The sequence below is a fragment of the Pteropus medius genome, unplaced genomic scaffold (assembly GCF_902729225.1).
Source record: "Pteropus medius unplaced genomic scaffold, Ma_sr-lr_union100, whole genome shotgun sequence".
Lineage (NCBI taxonomy): Eukaryota > Metazoa > Chordata > Mammalia > Chiroptera > Pteropodidae > Pteropus > Pteropus medius.
In genome coordinates, this window is record NW_024340696.1 from 28857800 (window position 1) to 28885665 (window position 27866).

Here is a 27866-nt window from a genome sequence, read left to right on the forward strand (position 1 = left end):
TGTTGGAGAATAACATGGTCTGATTTTACATTTTAAAATCACTATGGTTGGTCTGTGTGTGGCGGATGGATTGCTGTAGGGAAGCAGGAGTGCAAGAGGGGAGGAAGACCAGTTAGGAGACCAGTACAGTGGTCCAGGTGAGAGATGATGGAGGTCCAGATAAGGTGCAACACTGGATGAAGTCACGGTATATTTTATACATCAATGTTTTACTCCATAGCAACCTCTGAAAAATTTCCCCACTATAGGTAGGTCAATCAGGTTATTTACAATATTTTGGGAGCACATTTTAATACATAATACGTGTAATTTGCAAAAGAAAATACAGACTTTCCTAACCCGTCCCATGTTTTGTCTGCACTCACACAGCAGTGAGTTCAAAGTAATTTCATTTTAGATGAAAGGTTCGTCACAACCTTTTAGGTCTTCTTTTAGGTCTTTTTTTCATCCAAATGTTGTGCAGTGTTTGTGGCACTGGATAGTACATGCCGAGTCACAGGTGAGATGACTGCATTTCAGAGAGGCCTGTGAAGGAGAAAGAAGAAGGCCTTCAGTGTGTCCTGTAGTTTCTGGGAGCCAGCGATTGGCTCCATCTTGTGAACACAGTGGCGCAGGAGCCAGCACGGGCCCCACCCACACAGGCTATTGGACTTGCTCCTTTACCTCACTCCTCTGCACTCTCTCCCTTTTCCTGGCTTCCCCGCCCCGACTCCCAAACATTCGGTGTGGTTTTTGGTTCTTGGCTCTTCTCTGCTGCGTCCAACTCGAGTTCTGTTTGCTCATTCCTCTTTCCCCCTCCTTCTCTCCCTCCTGGCTGTCTGCCTTTTGGCCCAGCCTTTAACGGTTGGAATGCTTTTGCTGTTTACCTCCCTTTTCTTGGTGTGTTTTCTCAGACACATCCACTCCCTGCTTTCGTTACATCCCAACCTCTTGGGGCTGTGACAGTTCTCTCCCTTCCTTGTCCCCTTGCAGCCAGTTCTGAGTAGCAGCTGGGCACAGAACACACTTCACAACCTTGCACACGGTCTGGTTTCTGGTCATAGGCATCTTGGGTTTGGGAGGCTACAGGCTAGAAAAACAAGCTCTGAAGTAAGACATGAGTGCATACCAGTGCTGCCACTGATTTGTCCCCAGAACTGGCAGACGGCTGTGGTGAGGATTCATAATGACAGCATATATGAAGTGCCAGCCCAGTAGATGATTAATAAACCCTTGCTTTTATTATGTTTTAATATTCTATTAAATACTGAGGCAGATCCTGATTTGGAACGGGTCTCAAGAAAGGAGACCTGGTTATCCTGAACTAGAGGTAACAAAGAGTTTATGACTCTTGCTCAGGAGTTCTGAATTTAAACTTTCATTAAGGTCTCAGGCTCCAGGTATTTTCAGCATAATAATTTTAAATGCTGAGTGAAGAGATGACTGAACCTCATTGTACAGAATAAGAATGGTTCAAGAAAATCTTTGCAAAGGTTCCCAGTGTGTGTACTTTAGTAGGAGAGCAAAGGCTGTGTTCTGGTATCTTTTTACCATCTTTCTTCACAAGCTTATCTTTCTAGTCACCATTAAATTACTATAGATTTGTGTCTTGAATATGTAACTGTTTCAGAAGTATGAGAATGTTTCAAAGGTTGGAAGTTATAACTGTAATGAAAGAATTGAAAACTTTGGATTTAGATCACTTTCCCATTGTGTCTGTTTCTTCGTGACATGGGCATACTGAAGTGTGGACATCATACCCATGTATGTAAAGCAGACAGACCCAAACAACGTGTGTGTGCATAGGAAAGATCTAGGAGGATGCAAACCAAATTGTTGAGTGGTTTTTCTTGACGAGGAAAGTAGGCATGGGTTGAAGGTGGGAGGGGGTTGAAGGCAGACTTTCATATACCACTGTATACATTTTTCTAAGGTTTGAATTTTGTAAATAATGTTTTCATTAAGAGTTATTTTTGTAATTTAGAAAATTTTGTTGTAATTTATAAAAATTAATCACTTTCATATCCATCTTTTTCTGTAAGCTTCCTCTTCTGGTTGAGGTAGAATGAATTGATCAGTGTTGCCCAGTTTTTTGTTCCATTTTCTTAAAGATACCCTGGGATAAAGGGTATATGCTTTACCAACACAAGCTATTTCCAAAATAGTATCCAAATACTTAGCAATTCCCAATATCAGGCATAAGAAATAAGACTATAAGGCCCTCTATTCTTCCCTAAGCTATGGCACTGGGGACAGTTCCTCCATCAGGCAGAAATGATGGTACTCATGTACTGTGGCTTCTGTCTTTAGAAGAAGCTAGCCACTCGGCTGTGGCCTGAACACTTCCTGTTAGTTTGTGATGGACTAGCAGACCTCTGCTGCCAACTGATTTTTGCCCTGGGTTCTTAGCCAGAGGCTCTAAAAGTCTGGAAACTTTATATCGAATGAATGTATAAGAGGAACACTTGAATCTAACTGTGGCCAATTGTGCATTTGCCTCTGAAAAGGCCTTCTGCTTATTCAGGTACAGTTCAGTTTTCCTCTTGAACTGTACTTAGATTCCTGAGCAAAAGTTAAACTGACATTTCTCCAAGAATGCTCTCTTTGTGATAGAAATGGGAAAGGTAACATAACTAACTCAAGCAGGGTGTTATTCTCCTAGAGTCATGACAGAAGATATTTCTTTGGATGGTTTTAAGGAAACAGAAGCAAGAAAGACAACTCAACTGTCAATGCCTTATTAAATGTCAGTGCCAGGGCCTGGAAGAGAATTAGAGACCTTTGAATCTCTTTTTTAAATCTAATCAGAGCTGCTGTGTTTGAGGAAAGAAAGAGTGCATGTAATACTAAATTTATTCACCTTTCAAACTTTGGAGCCCAATATCTACATCTCAATATTTGATATATGGGACAATATTTATTTTGGGAGGTGATAAGGACATACCTAACTTCCTATGTGAGCAGTTTGCTCAACCTTGGCACGAGCTCCTCATGGCTTGAGTATCCCTGCGTGTGAGGAACAGGTATCTCCTCACCAGCGTGGCCTTTTTTTTTTTACCTCCTAACTGAGCTACATTTTGTGTAGTGACACCTGCTGGGAAAGTGCATTGTTTCTCACTACTGTAGCTACAAGTAAGGTAGAATCAGCTAGTTATTTTCTGAGAAATGCTAAAGAGTAAATGTGTCAATCTCTATGAACTCAATTCTTAAAAAACAAGAAATTTTACTTTGAAATAACAATTTAAAATATAGACGACTTATTAAAACCTAATAAATTTAAATAATTCTTGTCAAATAATGGAAAAAGAGAGAATACAAATTGATGTAGTTTGAATTGAGAAAAGGAGAATTTGTAGTCAGATTAAGTATTAAGAAGAAATACGCTCAAAATATATAGTAATAAATTTGAAACTCTAAGTGAATGATTTCTTACAAAACTGACCAAAGAACAAAAATTTGAAGGGACCTAAAGTGGATTAAAAAATGAGGATAACTACCAAAAGTAAAGTGTGCCTGAGTCTTATGCTACATAAATTGGTCCAACAAACATTTGTTTATTGAGCAAAATTGACTTAGTGCGAAGTAGTATGCTAGGTTTTCAACAGTTCGCTCTGGTTCTCTTATCTTGGAAGAGAACAAAATAGTAAAAGACTGGAAACACATTCAAAGAAAAAATATATTTCTTTCTTCCCTTAGCCAAACACTGGTAGTATAATTACAGTGGTGTGGTTGGGAATATTTGGTCTATGGCTTTCTTAACTAAACTCGTATCTGGCCCCATGATGTCCTAAAGATTTATTCTAGATTTTCTAGAGTTTGTGATGATAGGTATGTTTCTAAGAGTCAAATGACTTTCCATGTTTATCTCCTTTTATGTTTGTAAGTAGAGTTAAAAATATATCTATAATTAAGAATATTAGGGTTTTTGTGGTTAAAAAAAACCTCCTTAAACCTTTACATACTTGTTATATCTCCTTGTATAGATAGGAAGCATCAGAAAATCTTTTTAGCTGCTCAAGATCACAGAGAGCTAGAACCTGGCCCCTCTGAGTCTTAGTTCCTTCCTGCCTACCAGTCTGCAAACCCAGTAATTACTCTTGCTAAAAAATTATGCTTTCTTAGAAGTTGGGTTGGGTTAGAAAAAAAGATATTTAAGTAGAAAATTTAAAAACCAGGAGAATGGGGAGACTGCATTCTTTAGGATACATGAAGTGCCAGACATTTTTTTTTCAAATAGCTAACTCAGCTACAGCCATGCCACCCTGAACGTGCCTGATCTCGCCTGATCTTGGAAGCTAAGCAGGGTCGGGCCTGGTTAGTATACTTAGGAAGACCAGGTGCTGTAGGTGTTAAAAACAAACAACCAACAAAAAACAAATTGCCAACTCAGAGTCTTAAACTAATTATAATTCTATCATAAAGTCGCATTTTAGTAATGAAGAACAAAAATTTACTCAGCTATGTGGTATGATGATATCAAAAAGAGACCTAACTTGGAGTTTGAAACCTTTTACAAGAGCAGGTTTCTTATTGTGGGGTCTGTGGATCACTTGTGTTACGGTGAAAACTGCTGTTCCTGGGTCCCACACCCACACCCTGCATCTTCAGGAGCTCTGTGGCGATCCTGACGCACACTAAGGTTGTGAGGGCCGCCTTGAGATGGGCCACCAAGCTTGGTGTGCCATAGCTGTGCCTACTGGGCCCTAGGAGAAACAACAGATGAAGATGGTGACCCAGAGAGCTGATTCATATGGTCTCTCCCTCCCTCCCCATCCCCACTGACATTGCAGGGCACCCTCTAGGAACAGTTCCATCAGCTCCCTGCTGCTGGCCACACAGACCCTGGATTCCAGGCCGTGCTCCACCTGGGCATGTTACCAAACCTCTCTGAGCATCACTATCTTCATCCATAAAATGGGGATAACATTAGTATCCACCTCATAAAGTTAATATGAGGATCACTATCCAAAATTCGTAGAACAATGCTTGACATTTAATACATAGTAAATAAATAATAGTTGCTATTATTTGTATACTTTTTAAAACACCTGATACTTTTTAAAACATTCTGTAGACTAGTCAGTTGTCTAGTTTTAATTACTTCTTTGCCTAAAAAAGTTATTGAATTGTCTGCTTCTTTTTTTTTTTTTGTATACCCACCATGCTTTAAATATATAACTTTGGTTACATCACATCTAGAACACTTCGTGTGCATTTATTTATGTATTCATCTCCCCAAACCCAAGGGTAGGAACCAGGTTTTATTCACATAGCAGAGTAGCTTCCAAATGGCAGGCAAAATGAGGTGTTTGATTCTATTAACTATTCTCTAACTCTAAAATGAAAGTGTTTAATGTCTCGAAATATTTCTCAATCTTAACTCTGGGGTACTTAAGTAGGGTACCTCTGCAATATATCACCAAAAGACATAATGTTTGAAAATGCTCTTTGAAGATAATAATTATACTGATCTATGCTATGAAATAATAAAATTGGATTACCTAAATTAGTTCTTAGGATGTTATTGTAGACTGTGTTTACTGTTTTCATTACATATTATGTATCACATATTTCCTATGACAGAGTCAAAACTTAATTGGGATTTGAATAATCAAAATTCAGTACATATTTACATAATATATATCAAATCATTTATGTAATAATATCAAATCATGTACTGAATAATCAAAATTCAGTGCATATTTATATAATATGTATCATACCATAGTTACTCATTTTAATCTAACTTGGTCTGAATGTACTCATTGTGTCTGGAATATTAGCAGGCAGTATATTCTAAATTGATTATTTAAATATCTAAAAACTTATATCACCCCCAAACTGAAAGCTCTATGATGTGAAGAACACATCTTGTTGGCAGGTTTCATTTTGCAAAGGACTAATATCAATAAATTATATATAATTTCAAAGGTGAAATTAAAAAAGTTTGATGAATGAATTTGGGCTGATAGTCAAAGAACAAATATTTATTGAGCACTGACCTTAAAGAATGATCCTTAAACCTTATAAATATCTAGTCCAAAGTTGACTTTTACAGATTCTGACCTCAAAGAGCTTACAAGCTTGAAGGGAAAGTAAGTAAGTATATAAAATAGTTCTTTTCTCTTTGTCTCTTAATGGAAATACGAGAAAGTGCTGGGGGAACTCAGAGAAGATGATTATGGAAGTCAGTTATGAAAATCAAGGTGAACTGGCCAGGGAGGCAACTTACCAACAGCTACTTAAAAGTCCTAAATATGTTTCTCAGTAATTGTAACATTCACTTTTTCTGAAAGCAGAGTTGACATTGTGGTGTCTGTCCTAGGTAGTCTCCTTTTTCTTCATTGGTCTGATGTCCATGATGATTCCCCTGTGTAGTGTCTTTGGGGCCCTCATAGCTGTCTGTCTCATCATGGGCCTCTTCGATGGATGCTTCATTTCCATTATGGCCCCCACTGCCTTTGAGTTAGTTGGTGCCCAGGATGTCTCCCAAGCAATTGGATTTCTGCTCGGATTCATGTCTATACCCATGACTGTGGGCCCACCCATTGCAGGTATGTAATGATTCCCCAGTAATAAATTCATAGCATTTTCTACAACAGGTCCTAAGTCTCATTTATATGTAAAATATAATTTATTGGTTACCTGTGTTTCATTTTTGTGTGTACCTTACCTGTAATATTTTTAATAAGGCCAGCTGTAGATGGTATGTTGAAACAGGTTTGCTGAGGAGTCCCTCTTATCCTTACTATTATCTAAAACACTTAATAAAATGTGTAACAGTACTGGGCTTTAAGCTTTCATAATTCTTAAATTTCACTCAGTGTTTTTGGAGGAATGGGAACATTATTTCTTTTTAGAAAGAGATGAAGATTCTGTCAAAATATGTATACTTTGTATAAGAGATCATATTCCCCTGAGAAACAGTTAATGAAAAATAGCATTTAGTGGAAACAACCCAAAAGTCTATTAGCAGATGAATAAACAAAATGTGGTATAGCCGTACAATGGAATATTATTCAGCCATAAAAAGGAATGAAGTAGTATGGCATGCTACCAGGTGGATGAATCTTGAGAAGAAGCCAAATATAAAATGTCACATGTTGCATGATTCCATTTATTTGAAATACCCAGAATAGGTAAATCTGCAGGGACAGAGAACAGAGTGGTGATAGGTTGCCAGGGGTTGGAGGGAAGGAGGATTAAGGAGTAACTGCTTAATGGGTATGGAGTTTCCTTCTGGTGTGATGAAAATATTTTGGAACTAGATATAGGTGGTAGTTGCACAACACAGTGAATGTACTAAATGCCACTAAAATGGTTAATTTTATGTTATGTGAGTTTCACCTTTAGAAATTTTCTGATAGTATAAAGATATCTCATGTCCAGTATTACTTGGGTGCCAGTGTGAATTATTATAAGAAAATTTGATAAAGTTATAAAATTTAAATGTATGTACTATCATCTGTGTATGGCACGTGAGAGGCTCAGTTAAAGTTAGCTCAATTCATTCTCATATCCAGAACCACACATATATAGCAACTTTGCCAATTGGGAAACTAGTCATGAATCAAGCAAGCAGAGTCACTACTGCACAGACCAAATAAAATTTAAGTTCTCAAGGTCATAGTCTTCTCGTAGGAGAACCCTTCAGTCCTTCCCCTTTCTCCAGCTAGTCACATTATTTTTACACCTTACAAACTTAGATTTTAGGGTCTCCAAGTCCACAACAGATTACAAGCAGCACTTTAGTAGGAATGATATTTGCTACTAGAAGTAACTGATAACAGACCAAGAATAAAGGAGGTAACAGGAAACTTCCAAAGCAGGCAGAACAACACAGCAACTGGCTGCAGGTAAGCCCCCGGCTTACCAGTAAGTTCTGCGGGTATTACAGCCAAACATATTAATTAGTGTTCATAACAATGAAAGATTTATATATGGAATATTCTGATTCAGAAGATAGGAAAATCACATATTTAGATACATAGTACATTTTAGGTCTCTATCCAGAATGAATGTACTTTTTTTTAAATGTGTTGGTACTTAATTGGACAAACCCTCAACAGAGTCAGATATTCAGTATAGTGTACTCCCTGGACATTTCACATAACTGAGATTATATAGTAAAAGTTACAAAAGTTTAAAAACACTAAGATAACCATTAAAATTTGGATTTTGTTAGAGAAATTAAATATAAGGAGTACTCTAAATAACAGTTTTCAGATGCAGAGCCCAAGGATCTATTAGGGTGCCACACAGAGTCATATATTTTCCTCTCATGTGCTGACAAACCTTAGTATCTTTTCAAAATGTATTTAACAACCTTTTTCTTCCTAACTTATATTTATATAAAATTTATAATTTTTCATGATTTTGAATTTTAAGTAGTTTCATGTTATTGCATAAAAACTAGGCCAGGAAAAGTTTGAAATGTAGACATTTTGGGGTGTGTATGTGAAGTTTCAGCTTGGTGGTCTGTCCACCTTCACATCAAGTGTGAGAACGCCCCAGATGGCCTCTGAGGGGTTTTCAGAAAGCCAAACCTTGGTTGCAAATATTTTTCCATGTGATATCTTGGTATAAAAACCCAGAGGCCTGTAGTCTGTGACAAGATTAAAGGTACGAGGTCTTTTCCTTCCTCATATCAGAAAAGGTTTATATTTCACACATTTCCTAAAAAATGTCCAATAGTCTGAGATGATGTTTGAACTAGTCCTGCTGAAATGAAATAATTAGGTTAGGGCTAGGCCATCAGTATGACACTCTCCTGGTGATAGTTTTTTCCCTTCCCAGGGTTACTTCGTGACAAGCTGGACTCCTACAATGTGGCATTCTACCTCTCTGGAATTCCTCCCCTTGTCGGAGGTGCTGTCCTTTGTTTCATCCCATGGATCCATAGTAAGAAGCACAGAGAGGTCCATAAAACCACTGGAGAAGAAAAGACAGAGAAAATGCTGGAGAACCAGAACACTCCACTGTAAAACTCATCTGGAATCTATAAGAAAGAATTTGACTCTGTTATTTAATGTCTTATATACCTCCGCTAGACTGGGCTTGCTTTCAGAAGTTTAAGCAAGTTTTCCTTTTATATGAATTGCAAATTTCTTATTTTTTTTAATCACATCCTAAGAATAATAGCACAATAATTGGGAAATAGAACCCTTATTACTACAAGAACCATTTTCTGCCACTGAATAAGCTGTCTGATATTTCCATAAGACCCTGGTACATGAAAATATGTCTGAAAGTCAAATATTGTGAGAATTTGAAGCTATCTCAGTAAAAGCAACTTTGGAAACTGTGAATGCTGTTTAGCTTCTACAAATATATAAAAATACCTCAAGCTATACTGAAAGGGTTGCAGTTTGTTTAGGACTGGAAATATTGTTTGTTGTCTCACATGCTGTTTTTAGTTCTGGTAGCTCTTTTAATTTCTTCTGTTATATGCAAACTTTTTATAGAATTTAAGTGAGATTTACCTAAACTTCAAGTTATGTTAAAGTTGCTTGCCTGCTGTTAAATAAGCTATGAAATTAAGTTCTGACTTGCTCTAGTGTCAGGGACCTTCCTGGAGCAGATGCTAACAATATATTCAATATCATATGTGAGATGAAAAAGATCCTGTTCATAAAGGCAGAGAAGTTCAAAAGTCAGGCATTTCTTTCATTTACATTTGTTCCCTTTGGGTTTGCAGTATGTTTTAAAGTAGCCAGAAACACCCCAAATTTCTGAATTTGTTTAAATTGTAACAATAAAGTAAAGTAGAATGAATGAAAGATACTCTAGCAATTTTAACGTAGAATTTTTCTGACTTCTGAATTGTTAGCACTAGGACTTGATATTTAAACAGTCTTATTGAGCATGTTATCAAGTTGCAGTTTCAGGGCACAAATGGAAAAAAAAGTCTTTGTGAAGGAAATATCTATTTCTGATAGAAACAAGTGCTCAAATTGGTTTATGAAATTTATGGGTCTTGAATGGTTAAAAGCACTTATAAAGAGAAACAACTCCTACATTTCCAGAACTTTCTGGCAGGAACTTGCATTCGTATGTATTTATCCTAGTGCACTCCCCATTAACATTCCCAGTGTTTTTTTCCTATTTATACACAGACAATTGTAAGAAAGCTGTTAAGAGTTTTAAGGAACTAAAATTAAAACCAAAATCATGTCACGAGTCAGACTCATCTGCAGAAAACAAACTCTTTCCTCATCCCTGAAGTTATATGTTAGTACATTTTTGTTTCTCATTTAGGTCTTTAAAAGTTAATAATATGCAAAATATATTTAAATACTAAATATAGATACATACTAGATCTTCCTCAGATATAGCTTGTTCACCTGGGGAAAATGTCCTTTTCTAAAGCACCTCCAGGATCTGTTTCTAAATTCTCTGTAAGGATAGAAAGTCTATTATATCCCTACTTACTTCTCAGCTTCTATTGTTTCTGAAAAGCAAAGTCCTTTCATTCCTTGTCTCTACCTAAGGATGGAGATCCCTGGAAAGCATATAGATTTATTGTTGATGGGAGGTGGGGATGGGCATGCAGTGGGCTGGAAGGAAAGGAGGCTGTTAAACAGCTAGAAAACCCACTAACTTTTCCTTTCAGTATCAGCTTTCTTATCTGCATCCTTGAAAGTTCAAAGTATAAACACTAAATGTTGAATCTATTTTTAATAGGATTTTCAATAATTTTGATTGTGAAGACATTAATCAACTTACTGTGGCATACACAGAGTTGCAACTTACTACTTCCAATATTTCCATATTTCATATTCAGGGGACTTAGGTTATTTGTTTTCTGGAAAGGTCTGTTGCATAAAAAAACAAAAATAAAAACCTTACATTTGACCATACTGCCCTTTCATGTTATTTTAAATTTTATAAAATGACTTAGTAATGACAGTGTAATACATTTTCAGGTTCTTCATTTATTCATGTCCAGTTATAAAAACATTTCCTCATTATTATCAGTGCTTTTGAGATCAGCAAAATCATACAATTAAGACCAATTGTTAAACCTGCCATTATAAAATTTTTTTTTTATGGTTTTAACGTAGGCTCCTAAGACTTCCTTCCCCCCACTCCCAATTTTACAGAAATAATTATAAAATAATATTTACTCTGTAAAGATCTCCAAAGTGTTTTTCCTTAAGTATTTATAATAAAACTTAGATCTCAGAATAGCACACATATATTTTGCCTATGTTGTTTCAGTCTAATAGAATGAAGCAAACCGTATCTATAACACCAAAAAAGCTCCACCATAATAGATTCTTCTGGAGAGTACTGTGCTATTATATATAAAGTTAAAAAGTATAAAAAGAAGCTAAATTCCATAATATGCATATTTAGTAATATGTTGTTTAGTACAAAGAGTTCTAAAAGTCTAAAGTTCTAAAAGTTCTACAAAGAAAATGAAAAATACTAATATCTACAAAGATATCTTTTAGACTAAGAAGTATTACTTGAATCTTTCTGTCAAAGTACATCTTTTATAATATCTGATCAGCGTTCCTATTGCAATGAAGTGATCTGATGGGCCTACAATTTTTTGTCGTCGTTGTTCAATCCATTTTTTGAGAGGAAAAGAATAGTCAGTACTCTGCTCTCTATCTCGCCATCCTAATTCTAATAGGACTCAGCAAATTCTCACATTCAAAAGGTTCTGGCATCTGAGGCCAACAATAACATAAGAAAGGGAGCAATTAGTATTCCTCTTTACAAAACTCTGGATCAGATATGCCTGTAAACGATGCCTAAGAATCTTCCAGAAACATTTGGTTAAATTTATTGCAGTGGACATTACTGAGATCCATCCATTTCAGTAATAAACCACCCAGGTTATTGATACTTTATTCAAAATTTATAAATCTCTTTGATCACAGTTGCAATGCTTAGTCTATAGCCCTACTACAAAACTTGTAATTTCCACTGAAAATTCCAGTGGTTGCATTAAGCTTCCAATTCTATTCATAAATAGAAACATTTCATGAACCACATATTATCTATTTATATATATTTGCAGATGATCACATGGACTCTGCCCAAGTATGGAGAAACCTTTGCTATTAGCTTCAACTTCTGACACTTTTAGAGTAAATGTATACTTAGTTGTAAACATATATTTCCTCTTTTCATATTATCTTTATCCTTATCATTCTTTTCCCCTTTCCTTCCCTCTTTCCTTCAAATATCTGCTGAAGAGTCCATCAACATCCTTGCTTAGTTCTAATGGCTACTTTCAGAGGATGCAACTCCACTCAATTTTGTGTAACCTGGAGAGTAGCTTGCTCTTAGCCTTCACTGTAGAGTTCTAATGATCTGCAATGGAAAAAAATTAAATATGTGATTAAAATTTGGGGAGGAAGTAATAAGTTTCATGTAATTGGCATCTTTTGTGCTAACATAAAACTTTCTATAAATGTTTAAGGTAAATGCTTTGAGAGAAAAGATTGTCAAGTTCTTAGCATATATTTTCAGAGAGCATAATTTTTTACTTTGATTTTCCCATTCCTTTAAAGTTTTGTCAAATCTTAGTCCAGAGAGTACATCATGGAGGATGCCTTGGGATGTAGTGGGCCTCTCGAATGTGGTTCCTATTAAACCTGCCTTAGGCTGAGTCACACTTTAAAGTGAGTCTAGAGGCACAATGGAAAATATAAACTAATTAGCTACAAATTTTAAGTACATATTTAAAACTTAAACTCTTTAGGAAATTTCTAACACTGAAAAGTTCATTGTTGCTGTCATAAACATTAAGGAACAATTTCTGTCTTAAAGATTGTTGCTTTTTTCCAGTGTGTCAAAAGTAGAAGGAAGTGAAATTTTATTACTTTCTTTATACATGTATATTATTTTTTAATTTGAAAGACAGGTGGTATCTTGGCTAGTAGAAAAATGCATCATCAATAATTAATTTTTAAAAACACAAACCTTTTGCCTTGTCATTTAATTAACACAAAAGAACAATTTGCCATTCATAATGGTGATGTGGTAATGTGGGATAAGAACACACCATAGAAGGAAGATTTACTACTTTACTGATAATCATGAATTCTGATCATATTATACTCACTGATTTGTGTTGATGATTTGGCATAAAGGAAACAAAAAGAGTGGAATTTGAACCATCTAGAGCAGAGTTTGAGAATGGTTCAGGGCAAAGAATCATGAGGCGAAGAGCAATATCAGGCAGCTCTGGGCTCACTATCATTTCATAGCCACAGCCATGTTTATCATTTTATTTGTTGGCAAAGAATAATGCTTTGTTTTATAAATACACTATAGAGTGATACAGTTCTCAAGAATAAAGGGTCAAATGCCCATAGCTAAATGTGAAACCTACATACAATTTATAACCACAATTACTGAACTATTACAAATGTAGACCTCATCAGATGACTCGGGACAATAAAGACCTATGAAATAATTCAATGCCACATCTTTGAATCACTCAAAGAAACCTTGAAATTTGGGACATGGTTTACTTAGCTTATCCTTTTTAAAATTATCAATTTTTAAATAATGACCATTAATAATCTTGATCTCTGTACCTTCACAGAAATCCATGGCACTATTTTCTTGACAGATATAATATAGGAGGCTACCTCATTTATGACACATAAGATTTCAATTTTTTATTGATATGTTAGAAAGACACTGGGAATGAAATGAAATCTTTCTAAATACTTGATCATGACAGTCCACCTACCTCAGCTTTCAGTACTAAAAGCCTTACTTAATCCTTGTTTAATCAGAAGGAAGCTAATGGTGATTCTCGGATTAAAAGGCAAGAGAATGCAAATTGTTAAGAGGGTCAAAATATTAGTAAAATTGCTTAAACGCTTTGTTCTGATAAATGGATATAAAAGGAACAAAAAAAGAATATTAACTCATGTGGCCTGTGGATAATCTAAAAAGAAAAAAACTGAAGAAATTTATAATCTATGTATAATAATGAACACTTATTAAAATGCTTTACCAGTGGCTTTTCAAATTATACTGGCAGCTTAATGATGAGATCTTGTTTTCATTTGTGTTTTCTTTAGCAGAAAGATGGATGATCACTGACAAGAGCTTGTTTGCTCGTGCCTTAATATTACAGCTTACATGTTAAACTCCTGTAAAAGGCTCCCCTTTCCTACTGATTTTTTTGTCTCAGTGGAGTTTTTGAAAATGCTTTTGTTGAGTGTGGCAATAGTGTAAGATTTAACCCACAAGTTCCCAATCTAATTAAAGATATTTCTAGTCTTTCAAAGAGTGCTGCAAGAAGAGTAATTTGGAGTTGAAGGTCACTAAGCACGTAAGTGATAGGAACTATCTATGTAAAATAACATTTAGAAATCAAATTCAGTATGTGATACTATTTTGGAGCCTCTGATATATGACTTTTATTCTTTACCAGATACTTTTCAGCATCTATCAGTAAAAGAGTGGATTTTAAAAATATTTTAAACGTGTGTAAACACATTTTCTACTGTGATCTTCCCTAAGTGTAGTTTGCTAGCAGTGGTCCCCAACCTTTTTGGCACCAGGGACCAGTGCTCCTTTGAGAATCTAATGCCTGATGATCCGAGGTGGTGCTGAAGCAGTGATGCTAGCGCTGGGGAGCAGCTGTAAATACAGATGAAGCATCGCTTGCTCACCTCCTGCTGTGTGGCCCAGTTCCTCACAGGGGACCCCAGCTCTGTAGTATGTTCTAATATGCTAGAAAGTAATGGGTAAATGTACCTTTCATAATTCAGCCTACATTGGAATACTATTTCAGGGACTGAGGGCTTGTTATCAAGAGTGTTGTATTTAGATTCCAGGCTATGAACAGACAGTATTTGATCACGATTGGTGCAAAATTTTGTGTTCCTTTCAAAATTTTTTTCTTTTAAAATATACGTAATATAATAGGAAGTGTTAGATTCAGCAGTATTATATATGTTGCATTTTGTATATACATCTGAGAAAAAAAACACTTATAAAGCAATGATTGAGTTCAAATATCTACTTAGAGGTATGTACTTTTTGTTAAAAGATAGGCTTTAAAGTATGAAACTCAGAAGAAAATGATCACCAAATGAAAACTTAATGTTATTACCCTGTGTTTCCAACACAAAGTTAGGTGTTCAAAGTATTCTAGAACTCCGAAGGTATGTGAAAAAAAATTTGTGTATTTTATAATATAGTCATATATTTGTGTGTATGTGTGTATACACATAGAGAAGAATGTGCTCTGTCAGCATCTAGGTAGCCATTCAAGTCATGAGATAGGATGACATCACCTAGGGAGTGAGTATAGATAGACTAGAGAAGGGGTTCAAAAACTAAGCCACGATATACTCTCAATGTGTAGAGGTTAGGAGATCAGCAAGACACAGCAAAGCAGCTGAGAGGGAGTGGCTAGAAAGATTGGAGGAAAAAAAAAATATATATATATGTATGTATGTATGTATGTATGTATGTATACACACATACACACAACTTTCTATTGTGCTTGTTTAAATAGATATTTTAAGCTATATTTCAGGCTAAAATTGGAGTTGTGGGAGTCATCAATCTTAAAACTTGGATAATGAGTTACATTTTTTTTAAAAGTTCATACTGAAAGTATTCATCTTTCAGATTTAGCATAAAGATTTGAATTAGTAAGGACTATGTCTTGGTCAGTGTCGGCAAATCATAGACCTATAGTTTATCAAGGGCTCTCTCAGCATCATGGTTGTGGCTGTGTGACACTCACCTAAAATTCCACCCAAAATTCCATATGAGTTTCTGAGTTCTAATGTACCTATAAGTAGGATTCAGTATAAGTGGGGACCACGGGCTTTTATTTAATCATGCTGTCTTTATAGACTTTGCCTTAGCTCTAATTTGTAAGGATTTTATAAATATAAATTAGGAAAATGATACACACTGTAATTTTCCTAATTAGACTATACATTTAGAATTTACTACTGGATTCTCTGTTACTATTTGATAACTCCTATTGTTAACATAAGTTATATGTGGAAGGGAGAATGGGAGCTTGTTAATAAGAAGTTAGAGTAGGGTGAGATTAAATATACCTTTAATAATAGCTTCTGGTATAACTGTACTATACTGTGGTTTGAGAAATGTAAGATTGGACAGACATTGCACAATGCTTAATAAATTTGCATTTTGTCAGTATGTTCTAATACCAGTTTATTTTACCCTGAAAGTTATAGCTACAACAGACTGAACTCTGCAGTATTATTAAGAGAAAGCTTGGATATTTTAAGTATCTCCTAGTATATATCATATGACCTTTTTCATGCCAAATTAATGTTTATCTGAAAATGTTTATCTGAAAAGTAATTTTTAAATTATTTCGCATATTTTCAAAGTTGGAAAAACATGCTTTATTTAAGACACCAAAACCACATTATTCCAAGAGCACCCTGCACACCGCAGTGTAGCTCTGCTTCTCTACAAACACAGGATGCCAGTTTTGGTACAATAGTTGTTTAAATAGATCACATGTGAAATGATTATGTTGAGCTTGATCAGTATACAGTATTTTAGTATGTGCCTTTAAAAATATTTTGTTTCTTTTTAAAGCATAGAATTTATAATTGATTTTTATAATGTGCAATTTAATATAGATAACCCAAACCTTTTTAATTAAGAGCTTTGTACTAATTTGGAAAGTAAGATCATTTTATTGTGGAACAATAATATATTCTCAGTAAATGCAATAAAAAAATTTTAGCAAATTTCTCTAAGGCTTTGTGATTACATTTATAGAATTCCTGAGGAGAGGGAGGAAGAAAAAATTACTAAAGTGAAGGAAAGTCTGTGTTGAATAAAATAAAAAAGCTGTGTGCTTTTTAGGCTGCATATATGTATTCCAAGTATGTTTGAGCATTGCTATTTCTCTGAAACAAAGAACGGATAGAAACGATCCAAGATCACGGACATTTCAAGAACTATTTCTATTTCTATTTGATATTCTTTTTCTTTTTTTTTGTAATTGACTTACATAACTGTTTCTTTCAGTTACACTGATTATACTTATTAAATTCACCTGGTACTAGGTGACGTCCTACTCACTGATAATTTTAGATGATGATCGAGCAGGCTGGAATTTTAAAAATCAAGCCCATTATTATGGATTACCTACAGTCAGAGGATGTTTATTATTTGATGATCCCTAACTACAGAGCAAATCACTATTTTTGTTTAATGGCACTGAAGAGATTTTTTACATTAAACTTAAGAATGTGGAATTTGTAATATATCATTTAATCTGATAATTATTTACATGCCTGCACATAAATGCCAAAATATACAGGCCACTGGAGGGCTTTTTTAGAAAACGGGGAGAGAATGGATATGACAAATTGGTAGTGATCATGAGAAAGATAAAATTCTCCTGAAAAAATAATTTTTATGGAAAAAAAGAATTCTAATGTATGCAGAAAACCAATTTTTCTAGAGGCATAACTCAAATAATCATCACAGTATCAGACTTTTAGGATTTAAAGTTCTCTTCTCATAGTCTCCTACAGGTGAACCTAGAACTTTAAAGTTCAAAAATTCTTTCTTAAATCTTTTTCTCATAGTCTCCTACGGGTGAACCTAGAACTTTAAGTTCAAGAGTTCTTTCTTAAATCCTCAACCCAAGAGTCACCAGTGTCCTCTTGACCCCTTCCAGGGATAGGAAGCTCATTACCTCAGATGATGGTGGTCTCATAGCTACGCCCTCTGCCTCCCATGCTCACTCCATCCAGCTCTACCACCTTTTACCTGTCCTTGTCCCAGCTATCTGTGGACCTCCCTGGTCATTCCCATATATCCATCAGTTACTCCAGCAAATGGCTTTTGGGCCAACATTCAACATTGATGTGGAGCAACTTTATTTCCACTCACACTTATTTAATGGTGACATTTGGAACCTTGTCATGTCTAGAAACGGCTTCATCTTTGAAATTTTGGATACTAACATCCCTCTCTCTTACCACAGCTTCCTATCACTTTATTCCCTCTTCCTCACTTCCATTGGGCCTGCTCTTCTTCAACTTTGAGATCATGCTCCTACTGACTCCTCCATTCCCTCCTAATTCCCAGTCTGTCTCTATCAGATCTCTTCAGTCTTTGTTTCCTAACCCTTAACCATGGGATCTGCAAAACTTTAATCAGCTCTCTGAATATTCAGCTCACTAGTTGCCCCTCCCCCTACCAATAGACACTTCTAGCTTCCTCAACCCTCTCTTCTCTCTCTTGAATCATCAATTCTTTCCTCTCTATTGGATCATTTTCATCAGCATGTATAAAATGCTATTTCTCTCATTTTGGGGCAGGGGGAAAGAAGATGTTTTCCAAACCCATATGCCCTTTGCAGCTACTGCCTCATTTCCCTATATCCACTTATAAAAGAAAAAAAAAAAAAACTCGAATAAATATCTGTTTACTCTCCAATTTAATTCTTCCCATTCTCTTTTCAATCTACTCCACTGAAACTGCCCTTCTCAAGATGACCACTGACCTCCACATCAGTAATTCCAATAGTCATTTTTAGGCCTCATTTTATGTGAATGTTCATGCAGCAGCATGTAGTACAGTGAATCAATTCCTGATCTCTTGAGTCAGGCTTCCAGTACAACACACCCACCTGTTTTTCTTCTAATCTTTCTAGCCACTCCCTCTCAGCTGCTTTGCTGTGTCTTGCTGATCTCCTAACCTCTAAACATTGGGAGTGCATAATGGCTTAGTTTTTGAACCCCTTCTCTCGTCTATCTATACTCACTCCATAGGTGATCTCATCCCATCTCATGACCTGAATGACTACCTAGATGCTGATGGAACACATACTTCTCCCTTAAACTCCAGACTGCTATATCTAACTGCCAACCTAACACTTCTGATTGGATAACTAAAAAAGAATCTCTCAGCTTAACATACGTAAAGCTGAGCTGCTGATATTCCCTCCTAAATTTGCCTCTTTTGCAGTTCTCCTCATGTCAATTAAAGACAACTTCATTTTTCTGGATGTATAGACCAAAAACTTTGGAATTATTCTTTTTTTTTTTTGAGTCACAAAAGGAAAGTTTATTAGAAAATTGGTAACACTCCACAGAGTGTGGTCTCCTCTCAGGGTGAGGGACAGTGCAAGAGACAGAGAGACAGAGTAAAAGCACTGAGAGGGACCTGGAGTTATTCTTAACTCCTCTCACATCCACTTCTAGTCTGCCAGCAAATCCTACTGGCTCTACTTCCAAATTATATCAGAATCTCTCCTCATTTCTCATTACCCTACCTGCTACCACTCTGATCCAAGCCATCCAGATCTCTTGTTCTTTGTTCTCTGTCCTTGTTTCCCCTCTGACTATTCTCTACAGAGAGCCTCTCAAAACGTGTCAGATGAAATCAGTTCCCTGCTCAGAATCCCTGTAGCACTCACGCTCTCTTGCTCCTTCCCTTTCTCTCTCTCTCCCTCTCTTCTTCCCTCCCTCTTCCCTCCCTCTCTTCTCCTTCTTTTCCTCTCCTTCCTTTTCTCCTCTCCTCTCTTCCTCTCCTCTCTCCTCCTCTCTTCCTCTCTCTCTCTCAAAACTTCTTCTCCCTTCTATCGACCATCAGAGCTTAACAGTTTGTCTGTCTCTATTCATCTCTGACTGTGTCTCCTACTCGCTCTTCCTGATCCAATCTACCTTGTTCCACTTCCATCCTGGCACTGCTACCCTTCCTTGCCTGGGCTGCTTTTCCTGCAGCTTTCCACCTGGATCGCTCTGTCACATCTTTCAGGGCTTTACTCAAAAGTCTCTGTGAGGCCTTCCCTAACTTGATCCCCATGACACTTCATATTCCCCTTCCCAAATTAGTTTTTTCTTCTTAGCTATCAGTTACCACCAGCATACTACATATTTTATTTATCTTGTTTATTGTCTGGCTTCTTCACTAGACTGTAAGTTTTTAGCCTATCATTTTATCTCTAACATTTAGAAAAGTGCCTGACATAGAAAGGTGCTCAATAATTATTTATCGACTAAATTAATGGTTTCCAAACTTGTCAACATTAGCATATGGATTTCTTCTATCCAGGGAACATTCCTCTAGAGAACTCAGCCAGTGCAGCTAGGTTGGTTAAGCCAGAATCTCTCCTTGATATCTCTTCTTAATAATTTTCTATCCGCTGACTGCCCCCTCTCAATCCTGCTCCTTGGCTCTAAATTCCCACATTTTCTCTCTTCAAAACTGAGCCCAGTTCTATGCTGAGGTCTCCTTTCCCCTACTACATAGTTCCTGAGTAAAATCTATTTTTATGGCTTTAACTACTGTTAACTACTACCTAGCTCTGGGTTTTCTTTGACATACATCAAAATCCTTAAAGTCATTTTTTTTAAATATTCTTTCTCTTATACACTCAGTCCATTAACAAATATCATTTTTATCTTCAATATATTTCCCAGATCTGTTCAGTATCATACATATACAAATCTGATCTAATCAAACAACCTCCTAATTAGATCTCTGTTCTCTCTTTCTAATCTGTCCCTCTCTGTTGTATTATTCCAACATATCCAGAAAATTCTTAACATTAGGCCTTTATAATCAGGAATGCTGCTTGCTCTGTCCTCATTTTCTACCAACGTTCCCTTCATTCATAATGCTCCAGCTACTCTGGCTGTTTTCATTTCTCCAACACACCGAGCTGACTCCTGCTGTTGGATCCTTGCACCAGCTGTTCTCTCTGGAATGCTCTTCCTCACTTCAATTAGGGTCCTGTTCAAATGTCACTCACAGGAGCCTTCCTTAACACTACCTTAAGTTAACCCCCTTCCATCACTCTATTTTATTCTGCTTTAGTTTTCTTTAGAGTACTTATCACTATCTGACATCATATCACAAATGCATTTGTTCTTTGTTTAGTCCATGAACAACGGAATTTTTCTTTCTTTCTTTTTTTTTTTTTTTACTGTTAGGCACTGTTAGAACAATGCCTGGCACATAGGTATTTAATAACTAATGACTAAAGGTGGGCTTAAATTAAAAAGAAATACTGTTATTTGTGTTTGTTCCTAGTTTAGCAACACAACAGTCATTGTTATTGTAGGGATTTCTACAAAAGTTTTGGACATTTTCCAAGCAGGTAGTATCAAGTGTGGTAATAGATGGCTGTGATCAAACAAGAATGGCTAAAAGCCATCTTTACTTTCCAGCTTTTCCTTTGTTCCAGGGCAAAGCAGTATCTAGCTCTGGATAAGTGGCCTCCTCTGTGTACAACTGGAGGAAGATCATATTGCTTACAGAGTACCTAAAGTGGTCCTTTTTTATGCAGATGAGTCTAACAGCTTCTGAAGCACTTACTGCTTTAAGTAATGTTAGTCTATTTTTGTTTTCTGCAGAGCCTACAGTAGCCATGCTCTCACTTTTGGTTGCTTTGTTTTTATTCTCTTGATAAGCTGATTTTGGCTAATAATAGTACAGCACAGCAAAGATTTTATTGATCAGTACAGCACAGGAGACCAGTATGATGGTAGAGTCAGAGTCCTATAGTCTTAAATGTTACAATGAATCCAGTTAATGAAAATTCTAAATTTATGTTTTTTTTAAAAAAAAAAATTACTTTAAAATCAGTAAGTTTTTATTTTTAATAGTAATGTAGGGAGGAGGCAAGAGAATTAAAATGGTAATCAAGCTACATTCAGAGACTACAATATGCTGATCAGCCCTGCTACCAGGCCAGAAGGACTCTTTCAGAACAAAGGAAGATTTCTACTGGGATTGCTAACAACCCATTTCCCTACACCTGTGGAAGAAGAAACAGGAACAAAAGAGTCTTTCAGTGGCTGCCTTACATAAATAAAATCGTTCATTCTCTATGGCTAAAACCTTGGGACCAATGGAGGATTAAAGGCTGGGAACTGCCAGCATGCCTTTTGGGCAGTATACTACCCTTTCCCCTTCCTTACTGTATGCCTATATCAAAGGAAATGGGAACTAAAGAATGATATATAAACTGATATATAAACAGGTTCTCTCACTCTCTGCCTCTGAGAGATCACACTCTGTGGAGTGTTACTCTTTTCTAATAAACTTTCCTTTTGACTCTAACTTTCTCGTATATGTTGAATTCTTTCTATCTCCTCTGTCAAAGGACTCTCTTCTTCTCTCAGTTCAGGGCTTGGTCTCCTCCCACTCAGAGAAATTTACCCTGTCCTGCATCGATAGGATAAAAAATTAAACCATCAAGCCGTCACTGGTGTGAGATCCTTTCAATATTATTTCTAACTTTTCAAAGTACATAGCACAAACATAAAAGTTATCTTACTCAAATTAAATCTTTGTGAGAGTTGGTTTTAATAGATTTGGTTTTTAACAATGAGGTTAAGGAATGATCATACAGTATACTGATAAAAAGTTACCATACCTAGTTTTTCCATGGTGTGCTTTAAGCACTAATTAGACATTATTTGATAAAAGGATGGTCCCTCCAGTGAACAGAGATTAAATAGGCCCTAACAGTAATGTGCAGTCCTCAAGCATGATCTCTCCAACTTCTTGCTCCCACCCAAAGTAAAATTTCAAGGTGAAAGATAAAAAATCCACCTTCTTGTTGCCATTTCACAAATATGCCAAGATAATACCATGTTAGAGACTAAGATTCAGATATTTTCCTTTTAGATAAATTGCCATATAGGTTGTAAAATATCCATTTTTTCAAGGTAATGTAACAGTGAATGCTTGGCCTCTCAGACTCCATCTTGTTCAAGCCTGCTTTGTTCCAAGGGCCTTCTTGCTAATATCTTGTGCTTTGTCTTGCATATAGACATGCAAACCATTAGAGGAATTCTGCTTGCTTGAGTTTTATAAAAACAATCTCTTACCAGAAAGTGCCTCCCTTGAGGATAAAAGAGAAGTATATATTGTTTATCAAAGATCTGAAGAGCCTGGTGACTGGACTCATATCAACGAGCACAAACTTCCTTGGATCTTTGCTGGCACCCAGATATCTGCTGTGGTCAATCACTTCTTGCCCCTCCCATTTCCCCTTCCCTTAACACAAAAAAAAGTCTGTACTTTCTTAAAATGGAGTTGAGGTACTATTTGGGTTTCCATCTTCTCCATTGGCGCCTTCTTAATTAATAAACATTTCCTTACTCCAAAGTCAGACATTTTGCATTTTGGCCTTTTGAAGCATCGGGCCCATGGACCTTGGACCAGTAACAGTAATCAATAAAGCTATATTTATTTTCAATTAAAAAAAATGGCCTATAAACATTTTTATTTCTCTTGAATTGTCTCACGAAAAATAATTACCCTCACTACTGGCCTAAAGAGAAGCCTGCATGAAGTAATATCCTATTTTAATCACCCCCAGTTTTTTTAAAGAGTGGTGATGAGTGACCTCTGGAGGCAACTGAAAAAAGTGTCCTGCCGCTTTCCGGAGTGAAGTGGGGAGAATTATAAAGTAGATCTTTCCATTTAGAGAAGATGTTTTTGAAGTTTAATCAGTGTGAATTAAAACATTTAATTTTAAAATTAGTTTACAGAACCTCAAAATTCAGTTAAGTAATATTTATTAGGTATATGTTACAATGCTACAGGGGAGATAGAAACATAAGACCTATCATCTCTATCTCATTGAGCTTACAATCTACCTGGGAAGTAAACTTAATTGCTAAAATAACTATAATTCAAGCTACAATGTGAGATAACTTAGGAGTAGCACAACTACACAGGAATTCAGATTTTTTTCATTAAGGTGTTCAGAGAAAGTCTACTACATTCAACAAACACGAAAGACCCACTATGTGCTAGGCACTATGATAAAGGATAAATGAGACACTGCACCTTCCTTTCTGGCACTCTCAGTATTGTAGGAAAGAGGGCATATAAATAGAAAAATTCTATATGAAAGTAAGTGGACTATTAGTACTAAGGAGAGAAAGTAAAACAGCGTCAAGACCAAGAAGAGGGTTGGAAAAGGCTTCCTTGAGGAAGTAACATCTATGCTCATGCTCAAAATATAGGTAGGACTATTTCTAGTTCAGCTTTGGCACCATAAGCCTACACTAACCCATATTTCCTTCTGATTACAACTAAAAACTCATGACAAAACACAAATAGCAACTACCTGAGGGCTCTGAAAAGTAAATAAAGGTTGTGAAGAGAGGTCAAAACTTAGAAAAGAAACCTGCAAGGGAATAAGTTTCCTGACTTTTTTTTTTCTTACGGCTTTGTCTGAAGAAGAGACCCCATTTGGGGACTGTTTGGCAGCAAATTTAGCTAAAAACTGACAGAAACCCCATCTTTCTGGTCCAGAGAACTGAGAAAAGGAGCCTTTGTGAGTTGGAAAATGAGTGGGACAGGGTGGGGAAGAGAGGTGAGAGCTAGAGAAGGTGGTCCCTGATTTATGAACCACACAAGTCTTGGGTTCACTTCCGGGTTGCACTTGTATGCAAGAGACCCAAAGCAGCCTAACAAGGCTTTGGCAACTGAGCTATGAGTCAAACCATGGCCTAAGACTCAGATTAACCTCTGAGTGGTACATGTTCAGGACAGAGCCATAGCAGCATGCAGAGGCTTTAAAAACTGAACTGAGATTGAAACCATCACCAACAGAAGGCAATACAAAACTTGCAATGTGAACCTAACCAGGCTGATTGACTGCTTAAACAAACATACATTCTCCAGAGGAGGATTTTAACAGGATCCAGAGTCTGCACAATGTAACAATCACAATGTCCAGGATATAAGAGAAAATTATCTGTCATACAAAGAACCAGGAAAATGTGACCAAATCCCAATGGAAAAGACAATTAACAAATACCAACCCTGAGACAATGCGGATGTTGCAATTTTCAGGCAAAGACTTTAGAGCAGCTATTATATGTTCCAGAAGATAAACACCTTTGAGATAAATGTAAAAATAGACATTTTCAGCAGAGAAATAAACTATGAAGAAAAAAAAACAATTGGAAATTTCAAACTGAAAAGTACACTATCTGAAATATCTGAAATATAAAAATTCACTGGATAGGTGCAATAGCAAAATGGAGATGATGAAAGAAAGAAGCAGTGAACTTGAAGATAGATGAATCAAGAAATTACCCAAAACAAAGAGCAGAGGGGGGAAAAATAGAACATATGAGCATCACAGACCTGTGTGACAAAATCAAAAGGTCTAACATACAAGTCATTAGAGTCCCAGAAAGAGAGAAGAAAGAGATTGAGGCAGAAAAATTCTTTGAAAAAGTAATGGCTGAAAACTTCCAAAATTTGGTGAAAGACCTATACTTATAGATTCCAGAAGCTTGATGAAATGAAACAGTTAAATTCAAAGAACACCGTGCCTAGAAACAGAAACTTTAAAATCAAACTGCTATAAGCCAAAGATAAGGAAAAAGATCTTGAAAGCAGCTGGAGAAAAATGAAATATCACACAGAGAAGAGCAACAACTTGAATGACTGCAGAGTCTAGGGTGGCCAGAAGACAATGCAATAACAGCTTTAAGTGTTGAAATAAAAGAATTGTGAACTCAGAAGCCTTTATCCAGTGAAAATATTTTCAGGACTTAAGGTAAAATGAACATATTCTTAGATGAAAGAAAACTTAGCTATTTGTGAGCTGACCTGCCCAAACAGAAATACTGTAGGAAGTTCTTTACAATGAAGGGAAAGGATACCAAAGGGAAACCTGGATGTTCAGGAATGAAGGAAGAGCAACTGAAAATGTAATGATTTAGGTACATTATAAAAGACTATTTTTTTCTCTTAAAGTCTTTAAAATAGGTATGATTATTGAAAGACAGGCTGGAATAAGACAGGTGCTATTAGGTAAGACTAAGCTACTGTAATGAAAATTCTGTCTTTTAAAAAACAGATTTTTCAGAGGGAAGCATTCCAGGTCGACAGGGTAGCTCTGCTCCACACATCATTCAGGGACCCAGGCTCCTTCCATTTTATGGGTCTGCAGTGTTCTAGGGCTTTGTCATTAAGTACATGGTTGAAATTCCATCTATGTCCAGGTTCCAGGTAAGGAAGTTTTAAGATGGCAGAACCTCCAGTGTTTTAAGGTCCCTCACATTCTATTGGCATTCCTAATTGCAAATTCAGCCTGAAAATGTAATGGTGTGAGACAGTCATGCACTGGGTTATAACTATCGCTTAGGAAGAAAAGGTAAATAGATTTTGATGAATAGCTAGCTGCTTCTGCCACAGCAGGTAAAAGAGAAAGGAGGCATTTTAGACAGAGGGATTTTAAAAACTGAACTGAGATCATATTATTATGATCAAAGGTAAAGAAGTAAGAAATAACATGAGGTGTGTGAAGAACAATTCTGAGGCTGGAATGTAAATGAGATAGGGACAGCAAGAGATTAAGCTGGAGAGGTGGGAAGCAGCAGATGAAGCTGGATTTTACTCTCAAGGAGGAGTTGAAAGGTTTTATGTAAGAGATTTTCATTTTGGTTAGATACTTAGGGATGAAAATTTTAAAAGTCGTCTGTGATAATAGTATAGATTAGAGGCCTGACATTAGAAATATCTATAGAAGTCAAACTGGCAGGACTTCGTGATAAACTAAGGAGAGAAAAAGAAGGAAGCATTAAGGGAGGACCTCAGATTCCTTATAGAGATGACTGGGTGGCTGGTGGTACCAGCATGGAAAATCAGAGAGTAGGAGCATATATATTGACGAAAAAGATGGGTTCAGTTTTAGATGATAAAGATGAAATACTCTGAAGCTTGAATTCCCACAAAATATTTTTGATTTCATCAAATCTCAGTGTGCCAGGAGAAGTACGTTGCTTAAGTCCAAACTCCATTGTATGGCATAAAACACCCTTTATAATTAGCACCTAACCTACCTCTCCTGTATCATTTTCTATTCTCTTTAATATATACACCTTTTGTTTTAACTATACCAAACTTTTCTCAAAGAGACCTTTCCTGATTTTGAATTCTAAAACAGGTTCTCTTAAATCATAGCATCTGTACTTTCTGGAGTAAATTGGGAAGGGATTAATGACCAAGTGGATGGGGGTGGAGAGATGGGTTTCAAGGGAAATGATAATGAGACTCAGGTTTGTAGTCTGGGAGCCTAAGTGGATGAGAAAGAATCAGGTGGAAAAGAATATTTCAGACGATAAAGACAAATATTTACACATCTTGAGGCTGTGGTCTGTTTGGTCAAAGAGCCAAAGGAAGCATAAAGCTGGAATCGGATGAAGAAGGCATTTCCTTCTCGGCTGGCATAACTTTACTCAGAGATTCTGCAAATCGATACCCTGCTCCACTTCCTTACAACAACAGAATTATTTGCAGGGGAGAGAGTGAGCTTAAAACCACAGCTTTGGTTCCAGATTTCTTCCATGAGCTATTGTTACACTACTGTTCATGTACAGCCACTGATTTGCTCTCTGACACTGGGCAAATTGCTACTTATTCTCTATAACTTAATCCTCCTACTTGTAAAACGAAGATAATATGGAATTTACTGTGTCGTTATGAGGAATAAATGAAATACACATGGAAGCTTACCTGTGAGATTCAACAAATGTTAAGTGACAGATGAGCTACAGATCCATATACGACAGATCTCAAAAGAGGGCAAGAATTTTAGAAAGTTGTATAAGAGACTGGCCTTCGGGCTCCCTTTACTCCCCGGGGGGCAGACGCGAAGCTATACCTTGATATGGCCCGTATTTCTGATAACTGGTCGGGCACATATTACCTCGTGATTCGTCCGGTCCCAGGCTGTAGCTTCAGCTGGCTCCACCACGGGGCGCCAGCCCGCAAGCCTCTGTGGGGTCACCTATGCGTGATGCTGACCGAAGTCGAAGCCCGACGTCAAGTCTCCCAGGCAACCATATCAACTTCCGGTTTCTAGCTCGTCCCTGGCTGGCGAAAGGCCACATTTCCGCCACGTG

At 36.6% G+C, this 27866-nt stretch overlaps 1 protein-coding gene and 1 long non-coding RNA gene across 5 annotated transcripts in view; one reads left to right on the forward strand and one right to left on the reverse strand.

The window, feature by feature from the left end:
• SLC16A10 (solute carrier family 16 member 10) overlaps positions 1–10838 on the forward strand; it is a 96087-nt gene extending 85249 nt beyond the window's left edge. Inside the window, exons 5-6 of the mRNA XM_039870499.1 lie at positions 6305–6533; positions 8776–10838. Of these exons, the coding sequence (XP_039726433.1) occupies positions 6305–6533; positions 8776–8963 (417 nt within the window). The 3' untranslated portion in view covers positions 8964–10838. The remainder of the gene's footprint in view (positions 1–6304; positions 6534–8775) is intronic.
• On the reverse strand, positions 174–27826 carry LOC120608580 (uncharacterized). Of its 4 annotated transcripts, XR_005654442.1 has the most exons (4): positions 27671–27822; positions 10294–12306; positions 8820–8910; positions 174–525 (listed from the first exon to the last, which is right to left on the reverse strand). It is a non-coding gene; the product is annotated as an uncharacterized LOC120608580 (long non-coding RNA). The 4 variants fall into 4 exon arrangements; XR_005654439.1 differs by lacking the exon at positions 174–525 and having other exon boundaries at positions 7069–8910; XR_005654434.1 differs by lacking the exon at positions 174–525 and having other exon boundaries at positions 7069–12306; positions 27671–27826.
• Between the last annotated feature and the right edge of the window lie 40 nt (positions 27827–27866).